Raw genomic sequence first — 9,688 nt, 5'->3', positions numbered from 1 at the left:
CTCCGACAACCACGGGCTGCTTCGGCTTCTTCTCCCTCATCGTTCTGTGCCGCAACTGTCATCAAGAGCTTCTCTACTAGTCCCCTACATTCTGTGACTTTGTAGTGCGCTCTCCCTTGCATGTCTGGTATTGGCAACACCGACACGTGCTTCATCCTTGATGCGTTGCTGAGTCTGGCAAACCTGGTATTGCCTTGGCCTTGGCAGTTTGACGGCGTCATTGTCGGTTCGTTCTTGACGTATCATCGTCTTCGTCTATGACGCCTCTGCGCCCCCACTGTTTGGTGCTTGCACCAGCGGCTCCATGTGCGGCCACCTCTGCATCGGCTACCTTGACATCTACCGCGACCACTACTACTTCAAGCACGATGTCATCAACCATGGCTACAAACTCTCGTCTCGGCTTTCTCGACATCGGCAAAAGGGCTATTATCCCCATGAAGCTTCGCCAGTTTTTCTCCAGTCACAGCAGTCATACTGCACCGACATTATGTCTGCGTGGGATGTTAGTCTGTTGGTTCCTATCTTCGGCTTCTTCTCCAGTCTCACCGTCTACAGTACTCCCGCTGTGACTGGGTGGATATTAGATTATATTTGGGATAACCCTATAATATGTAGGTTAGCATTGTATCCGTATTCTACCATATCGTAGGAGAGGATTGTCATCCAAGTCTTGTACCCCAATATATACCGATCTAGGCCTCAATACAATACAATAATACATCCAGAATCCTATTCCGCTACCAACAGCATTATTATAACATAATTTGACGATGACGAAGAATTACTGGTTCCCCCTCTAGTCGCAGCATCATCCAAGGATGCTGATGAATCATGATGCAACAACACAACATGCACCAGATACAACCTGCCCTCGCACTCGTCAAACACTCCTGCTTCCCCTGCACCAGTCACAACCTATGCAGCCTCGAAATCCGAAAGTTTAAAAATACAAGCACAGACGCACAGTACAACCGACCTGCGGCGCTGCCGGTTCACGGTTTCTCCTGCTGCAGGCCTGCAGCTACCAGCCATAGTCAGTGACCACAGCACATCAACGCGCCCTCAGCTCACCGCCATGTCGCCGTCTCTATTCTCGGTCAGCTCGCCCCCTCTCTCTGAACTCTGATGGGTGAGTGTGACTCTTGCGATGGCGTGGAGTAGTTGCTCATGGTTTCCCTCCATGCCAGCAGGGGTTCACCAAGTCGCTGGCCATGACGGCGCTCTCCGAGATTGGGGACAGGACCTTCTGCGTTGCCGCGGTATGACACTGCTGCCTCTCCTCCTCCGAATTACCTTTCCCCTCCTTTGCCCTGATTTCGGTCTTGTTCGTTTCCTCGAGGTAGAGTTAAATAAAAATTAGATTAGGATGACACATTTGATGCCAGCCTTTCCCAGCTCTAGATTGATAGGCTCATCCGTATTAATTCGAGAAAATTCCCTATGTAGCATCAAAAAACTTGCTCTTCTCTCTATAGCAGCCAAACTTGAAAACTTACCTATGAGTATACCCCAGAAATTTTGAATGAAATCCATATAATTTGACTTATCTGAATCAACAACCATCTCAAAATTATCAGGAACACAATTTTGGGGGATGCACTCATAGAGAAGTTTTCAAGTTTGGGTGCTATAGAGGGAAGATCAAGTTTTTTGGTGCTACATAGGGAATTTTCTCTAAATAATTCCAAAATCTCAACTCTGCAAGACTGCAAGTTCTTCCTTCTGTTATTGAGCAAACACTGTTTTTACTACTGATGTCTGATATTAATCTCCACAAGATTCTGGCCATGCGCCATCCCCGGAGACAAGTCCTGGCAGGCTGCGTAGCCTCATCAGTGGTTAGTTTTTTTTTTCTTTTTATCATACACACTTAATGCTACTTTTAGTGTCTTCGTTTCTTTCCAATTGAACCAATGGAGTTAACAATTGTAGGTGATGACACTTATATCGTCTTCTTTGGGATGGGTTGCACCTAATCTGGTAAAAGCTTTGTCACAACTACTGACAACTGTACTGATCCTGACTACTATATATTGTCTATTGATTGTGGTGAATATGAAGGATTGTGTTCTTACTTTTGCCAGCTGGACACACATCGTTACAGAATAAATTTTTATTAGCAAGGTGTTTAGGAAGATATTAGTTCTAGTTTAGACGAATTTGTTATAATCATACTAACTACTAATTAAGTCTTTCCTTTGGACCCGGCAATAATTTGGTATGTGGAAGAGAGAAATTTGTCCCTCAAGCTAAATGGGTATGGGAATAGGGAGCATTCTGAGCTATATAACCATCTCATTAATTAATTAATTGTCTCTTATGCTAGTTCCAATAGTATTTTCATTCTCATTAAACAGTCACAAAAGCAACTTGGGTGGCATGGCAAATCTACAAAGAATATAGAGACAAAGAAGCCTCGTTATGTGAAACACCGAAAATTGAAGCTATATGAGTTGTAGAAAGTTGTTTGCTCATGTGGCACTCTTTACACTTAATTATAGGGAAAAGTCCACTTTACACTCTCGAACTATCGCATAAGTCTAATTTTCAACCTTTAACTACAAAACCAGATAACATAGATCATCCAACTATCAAAACCATGCAAATTTGAACCTTGGGGTGGTTTCGAAGATGGTTTTGTATTTTGTGAGAATTAAAAATATTCAAATTTAAACTAAAAGATTCATAAAAAATTCATTTTAGATCAAAAAATATGAAAGGGGTATCAAAAGTTTTCTAAAAATATAACCTATCTATTGGCATGACACATTTTAGTAACTCAGATCAATTTTTTTATTCTCATAATATTTGGCTACTTATAGTTATGTCTATTATTTTTTAATAACTAAGCTTCAAATAGAGCAATAATAGATAGATCACATTTTTAGAAAAATTTTGGTTCTAGTTTCATATTTTTCTGATTTGGAATGAATTAGAATTGATTTTTTAGATCTAATTAGAATTTTTTAACTTTTCTAAAAATACAAAACCACTTTGGAAACCACCTAAAGGTCCAAATTTGTCCAGTTTTGGTAGTTAGATGGCCTATGTTATCCGATTTTATAGTTGAAGGTTGAAAATAGGACTTCTGCGATAGTTTGAGGTTATAATTCAGACTTTTCCCTAAATTACATGACATATTATGATATGGAAACATGCCCGTGGAGTTTCACCTAGATGAAACCCATTTCATGTCTCTCATATTCAAACTTTTACATGTCATCAAAGTTGTGGCATCTTGTTAAACCAGAATGACACTTCCATAGGAAGTAATTTTTTCTTTCAAGGGTGCTTCGGTAATTTATTTTTTTTTACTCTTGTTGTAAAATTGCACTGTCATGCATTATAATACTACTGATGACAAAGAAATTGAGCAGATTTCACGTACATGGAGTCACTGTGTTACAACTATGCTGTTTTTTGTATTCGGCGTTCTGTCGTTGAGAGAGAGTTACAAAGAAGACGGGTACTGAACTGCTTCTTTGCTGCCTTCCAGTTAGCTTTTATGTATTTTCTGTACTTTTTATTGTATTTTAGAGATCAAACAGTATCAACTAGCTAACTCAATATCAATTTCAGAGATTCTGATGATGAATTGGAGGAGGTGGAAGCAGAGCTGGTTCGCAACTTCCCTCCCCTATTCATGTTTTGTCCGATAAACCTATCATTAATTTGTGCATGTATATTTTCAGGATGCTAACTCAAAGAACAACAATGGTGAATCTAACAATAAAATCAAGGTTAGTACTTAATTGGAATTTCTATAATTAATTTTAAGTATCCTCGGAATATTGAATTTTGGGAAATAAAAACTGTAAAAGAGAAGAATATTTCCTGACCTATTTTGTTTCCCTTGACCAACACAAGAAGCGAGGTTGTCAAATGTTACCTCGATATTCTCAGTATCATATACATAGGGAAATGAGTTGCCACCTAATAATTATCGGAGAAAGGGAGAGGTTTTAGAGAACTGCTCAGGAATATCTTTTCCCAATATTATTAGCTTATTGGAAAAGCAAGACTACGGGAGATGTTACCCCTTGTTTAGTTATAAAATTCAAAATTCCAAAACTATCACATCGAAAAAGAATCTTATATGCATGGAGTATTAAATCTAAATAAAATTAAAAAATTAATTGCATAGTTTGCTTGTAAATTACGAGACGAATCTAATGAGTCTAATTAGGCCATGATTAGACACTAAATTGCTACATTAATTACTACAGTAACCATGCACTAATGATAGATTAATTAGGCTCATTAGATTCGTCTTGTAGTATACAGATGAGTTCTGTAATTAGTTTTATGATTAGTCCATATTTAATACTTCAAATATAAAAAGATTCTATTTCAAAAACTTTACACGTGTAACTAAATGAGGGCTTAGTCAATGTTTGGTAGAACTTGGCTACGTCATTTTTCCGTCTCGATATACCATTTAGTGAATAGAGTCTTTTGGTTGGTTGTGGGAAGCTATTTAAAACTGTTGGAATATAAGTGAATTGCCAACCTCTCCCCATCAGCTTAAGTTTTTGAGTTGAACTGGTTGGTGCATGCAACTCAATATGGTATCAAAGCAAGAGATCTCGTGTTTGAATCCTGGTTAGCGCGATTAAAATAAAATAATTGATGCTCGCTCTTCTTCCACATCTGAGGTTTGAGGGAGCCTCCACGTGAGGGGAGTATTGGAATATAAGTGAATTGCCCATCTCTCCTCATTAGCTTAAGCTTTTGGATTGAACTGATCGGTGCATGCAACTCAATAAAAACCAAGCACCACCGTAAATTTTCCAGTTCTATTATTTGTTTGACCACTCCTGAGCACCTGATTTTGGCTAAAATATTCCTTGTAAAGCATAATAATATCGCTTTGAGGGCACCACCATAATTCTAGTTCTAGCTTTGAGCCTTTGATCTAGGACGACGTGTTTATTGTTTTATTCACTGTCATGAAAGGTGGGTCTGAACTCGGTCCGTGCTGGAAAAAACTCCTGCGGACTGGTAGTGCCGAACCTCACATGGGGTTTGAAAATAAATCCCATCCGTCACTAGGACAATTTGATGCCACCTCGGTCCGCTTCAAATTTGTACATATATAAAATTTTAGAAACTAAAAATTCAAAATAAAAGATTAAAAACAAATAAAATTACTACATCGAAATCTCAAAGGTTAAGGCTCACCAAATACTCACTTAATTAAAAGAAGAAATTGAAAAGTAGATGCATGGCGCTTCAATTGCGAGGATTCGCTGTCCACTCGCTAGCTTTGCCAGCTGTTCAGATCCGCGGGATAGGATAGGACTTTTTCTTTTTGAAAGATCATGGTTCAGCGTTTATTAATATGAAAAAGAGAATTGACCCTATCTATAGATAAATCAGACCCGAAAACTAAACAACTACAGCTACAACACCTACAACAATCCTACAACTGAACAACAACCGATTTGATTGGGACATCAATAGGAACACACTCAACTTTGGTCGGTCGGATTAGGAAATCGACACGAGCCTCAACGAAAAAATTCCGCTTGGTCGAATTGGGACATCGACCCGAGCCTCCACAAATTCTGCCCAGTCGGATTGGGACGTCGACACGAGCCACCAGAGCCAACACCACAGCTTGGCGTTGGGCTACCACCGCCTGGTCAGATTGGGACATCGACCCGAGCCTAGTCAAAAACCTCCGCTCGGTCGAATTGGGTTATTGACATGACCTCTCCTATCGCGACCATTGCCTCCAGCCAAGCTCAACAACAAGCAACACGAGAAGCAGCCAGGATCCTGTAGCCACGCCGCCATGGCGCCCCTGGTGCCCATGTTTGGTTACTGCCAGCCAAGCCACCATGGCATCACCGGCATTTATTGAAGCAACGCGTATCCTTGCAACTGGCCAGAATGGGAAGACACCATGGCAACGCCTTCAAGGAGGTAAACAGCGCCCGAGGATGTCGCCACCATCTTGCCGGTAGAGCCGACATGGCTTTTGCCTGAGCTTGCCCGACTCCTGACTAGGCTAAACAGGGATCCCTCCCGTTGCGGCGTCTCACCAGGCGCGTGGCCCGCCTTCTTGTCTGCGGCGGCCGAGCGTGGCTAGATCCACTAGGGGCAAGCTCCCCCGCATGCGATTACGCCACTAAGGCTGCCGACCCATTGTCGTATGGCTGGAACCAAGTCTCGGCCAACCTCGCACACTGCACCTCATCCCGAGCGTGGGTCCGCGCCGTTGCCGGCCGGCTCGCGCGCCCTAGCCACTTGTATGAGACATCCGGCAGTTGTTGTACCGGATCTAGAGCCAAGGACCCCGCAGCAACCAGCTGCCACCCGCACCAGCGAGCACCCTGGCCTGAAAGGAATCGGATGGTCATAGCCTAAGAGGGGGAGGAGTGAATTAGGCAAACTACAAAATCTTAATCTCAAGTTCCAACTAATTTGCACATAAATTAAACTAAGACATACTATCTAGATGTGCAACTACGGTTCATCTAGTGTGAAACCATCATCCCAAAAGAATTATGCAATCTATAGCCAATCCTATTAAGATACTACTCTAAGAAAGTAGAGGCACACAAAGATTGCAATTAGTAAATGCGGAACCTTAAAGGAGGGATGAGAGGAAGCAAACTCTTTGATACGAGGATTTATCTCGTGGTTCGGTTAGCCACAAAGGCACACCTACATCCACATTGTTGAAGCACTCACAAAGAGTATTACTTCCGGCAATCAAGTCTCTTCTGTGGATACAATCACGATCACCTTGACCCCGCTTTCCACTAAGGAGCTTCACCAAGAAGGGTGGGGGTCTCCACAGCCCCCGCACAAAGATGTCGTCGCCGCTCCACATCAAGCCGAAGGGTCGATGACATTGCCGGCGAGCCACCAAGACTAAGGATGGCAGGCACACCAAGTACAAGCTTGAGCAGCTCTCAAGCACAGCATACTAGGCACACAACCTTGATCTCACACTCAAACTTGAGCTATCCTAGCACTTTCACTTACAAAACTAGTGCTAAACCTAAGGATTCACTATAAGCACTTGGGTTGTCTTGGAGGTGTTCTTAAATGTGTATGGGGTCTCTCTGAACTCCAGCAACTCCAAAATGGCCAGGGTGAGGCACTTAAATAGCCCACCAAGTCAAGCTAGTCGTTTAGAGCCGTTATGTCTTTTTCTGCGTAGGCGTCGGATCATCATACGGGTTGGCCTCGGATCATCCGATCTCTCTAAGATCAAACAGTAGCCGTTAGACTAGAAACTACACAGCAGACGTAATTAGTCCGATGCTTTAGTCCGACGTGGCGTCGGATCATCCGGTGCTGAAGAACTATCTTCTTCTTCTGCTGAAATGCTGACGTCATTGCTCCGACGCTTTAGTCCGACGTGGCATCGGATCATCCGGTGCTGAAGGCCTTTTCTACTGCGCCCTTGACATGCTCTTCAGCATTTTCTACTGCGCCCTTGACATGCTCTCTGGACGTTGATCCGACGATTAGTCCGACGGTGCATCTTTGGGTGTGTCGGATCATCCGATTCTGAAGAAGTTTCTCAACTAAGTTCTGAACCTATCAGAATTAGTCTGGTCCTAATGGGTCGGATAGTCCGACGGGGTATTCCGGTCCCTACTGAGTTTTTCTGATTCTTCCTTGCATTTTTCCAACTCATCGCAGTAGTCATTTGGACACTTCAAATATATTCTATCTCTGCTTTTTCACTACGACTTGAGTATCTCGACGGTGGTTTGGACGTCTCGTAGGTGAATTGGACATCTTGGATATGGTTTGAACTGCATCCAAGGGACCTAAAAAATCCTATAAATATGATCTCGCAAACTCGTTAGTCCCATTGGTTGTGTTGTCACTTGATCACCAAAATCACTCAAAATAACCTGAATGGGGCCATGTTCGTTAAATCGCCGTGCAGACCACCTGCTCGTCTTGAGTGCCACCACCATCTTCACCACGTGCCAGGCGCCATCGCTGCAAGGACAGGCCGTCGCTGGGTTGCGGTCATCGGTGATCTCCTGCCTCCGCCATGCATGGTCCCCCACCAGATCTCGTGCAGATGACTCATGAAGTCTCCACTGCCGTCCTCCTAGGGAGCTTCATGGACTTCTGATAGCTCCCTCTAGCGACAGCGAGGAGGAAAGGAGGGGGATGGGGGGTGGCGGTGGCTAGGGTTTGGGTCGCCGCCCGAGTCGCCTGAGCTGGGGCCGTCTCTGAATTGCGCCCCAGGACAGTAGTTGATGTGGTGTTCGTAGTGTAGCTATCACCGCTTTTGGGCCTTCACCTTCTATGCTGACCATCCTGTAGCCTCTGCCGCCTTCAGGATCAACCCGATGGAGCTATATTTTGCCCGTCGGGTATGAAATCCGTGGGTATCCGTGCCCTTATGTACAATTTCATCTTTAATTATTCTGTGATATGTAATTGTTTACTCTACATATATTTTTAATTCATCCCTAGTATTGACTTAGACTATATCTGCATTTGCACTCCTTTGTCGATGCAAGGATGATGATGATACCAAGAAACATCAAAGGCCATTTCTCATGCGACTCTTTTCACCAGTTTTTATACAGGTACCAATCGATAACCGGTTATTATATGTAAAATAAACAGTTAACAAAGGTACATGCCGATGTTTCCTGCTGAATATTGACATGGACAATAATTTCTGAAATCTAGGCATTTTCGATTACATTCTTTGGTGAGTGGGGTGACATGAGCCAGGTTAGTTTGCTGACGTTAGAAAACTTTATTTATTGTTTATTCGCTTTATATACTCATGAACCTCTTATATATTGTCAGATTGCTACTATTGGTTTGGCTGCTGATGAAAACCCATTAGGCGTTGTCCTTGGTGGAGTCGTGTACGATTAACTTATTTAATTATGTTGTACATATATGGATGATTTACCCTGTGATCCCTAATGAAAGATCTATGGTGTTCTCAGAGCTCAAGCACTATGTACAACTGCTGCTGTTCTTGGAGGAAAGAGTCTGGCCGCCAAGATATCTGAAAAGATGGTAGGACATGTTGTTTGACAATTTTTTACTGCTGAAGTTTGAAATACTAGGTATCTGACTTTGTAGTTCACTCATTTTAGGTTGGATTGTTGAGTGCAGCGCTATTTCTGGTGTTTGGTATGATGTCCCTGCTTTCAGGACCAGAAGGAGAGTTGTAAAAAACAAGTAATGTCGACTGGAAAACTTATTCCACATTGCTGCTTAATGTCCTTTCTAATTTAATTAGACGACTAGTCTGGGCCAATTTCGTCGGTTGCCATGTGTTTGGGCCAATTTGAAGAAAGATAGTGTACCAGAACAAATTTTGACTATTTTTTCTATGCATAATATATAGGGAACTATAGAGTTACTACAAGACAACTCAAAAGACAACTCATTATCGAGGCTATTTATTATGATGTCTCAGCATTGCATGTGAATACATGTAACCGTAAATCGTTTATTAGAACGACACCAATATGTACTGCTCTAAAAGCAACAATTGCAACTTTTTTTTATTGCAACGCAACAATTGCATCTCAGTAGCTAAACAATGTGACAATTGTGTGGTATAGCATAGCACCAGCTCATCGACCACCTACCTTAATAGGAATGAAAGGGGTTCACAAATCACAAAATTATTAAGATTCCATAGATATATGTGCAAACTTTGGGGCCGAGAGGG

General features: G+C 42.4%; 1 protein-coding gene across 1 annotated transcript; it reads left to right on the top strand.

The window, feature by feature from the left end:
- The first annotated feature begins 1,078 nt into the window (after positions 1-1,078).
- Positions 1,079-9,182, top strand: LOC120642854 (GDT1-like protein 5). Its single transcript, XM_039919462.1, has 12 exons — positions 1,079-1,099; positions 1,194-1,262; positions 1,782-1,841; positions 1,936-1,983; positions 3,381-3,469; positions 3,583-3,622; positions 3,696-3,743; positions 8,508-8,576; positions 8,683-8,727; positions 8,806-8,867; positions 8,952-9,024; positions 9,105-9,182. Exons 1-12 carry the CDS (start codon positions 1,079-1,081, stop codon positions 9,180-9,182), a joined length of 702 nt encoding a protein of 233 aa, XP_039775396.1.
- Positions 9,183-9,688: the final 506 nt, after the last annotated feature.

The sequence above is a fragment of the Panicum virgatum genome, chromosome 7K, assembly GCF_016808335.1.
Source record: "Panicum virgatum strain AP13 chromosome 7K, P.virgatum_v5, whole genome shotgun sequence".
NCBI classification, from domain to species: Eukaryota; Viridiplantae; Streptophyta; class Magnoliopsida; order Poales; family Poaceae; genus Panicum; species Panicum virgatum.
Note: the sequence above shows the minus strand (reverse complement) of the source record. Positions and strands in the feature narration are given on the sequence as shown.

Excerpts from the sequence above, each read along its gene's own strand:
- LOC120642854 (XM_039919462.1), top strand. The coding sequence starts at position 1,079 with ATGTCGCCGTCTCTATTCTCG. Across the intron at positions 1,984-3,380 it reads GATGGGTTGCACCTAATCTG|ATTTCACGTACATGGAGTCA; the intron begins GTAAAAGCTTTG and ends GAAATTGAGCAG. Across the intron at positions 9,025-9,104 it reads CCAAGATATCTGAAAAGATG|GTTGGATTGTTGAGTGCAGC; the intron begins GTAGGACATGTT and ends CACTCATTTTAG.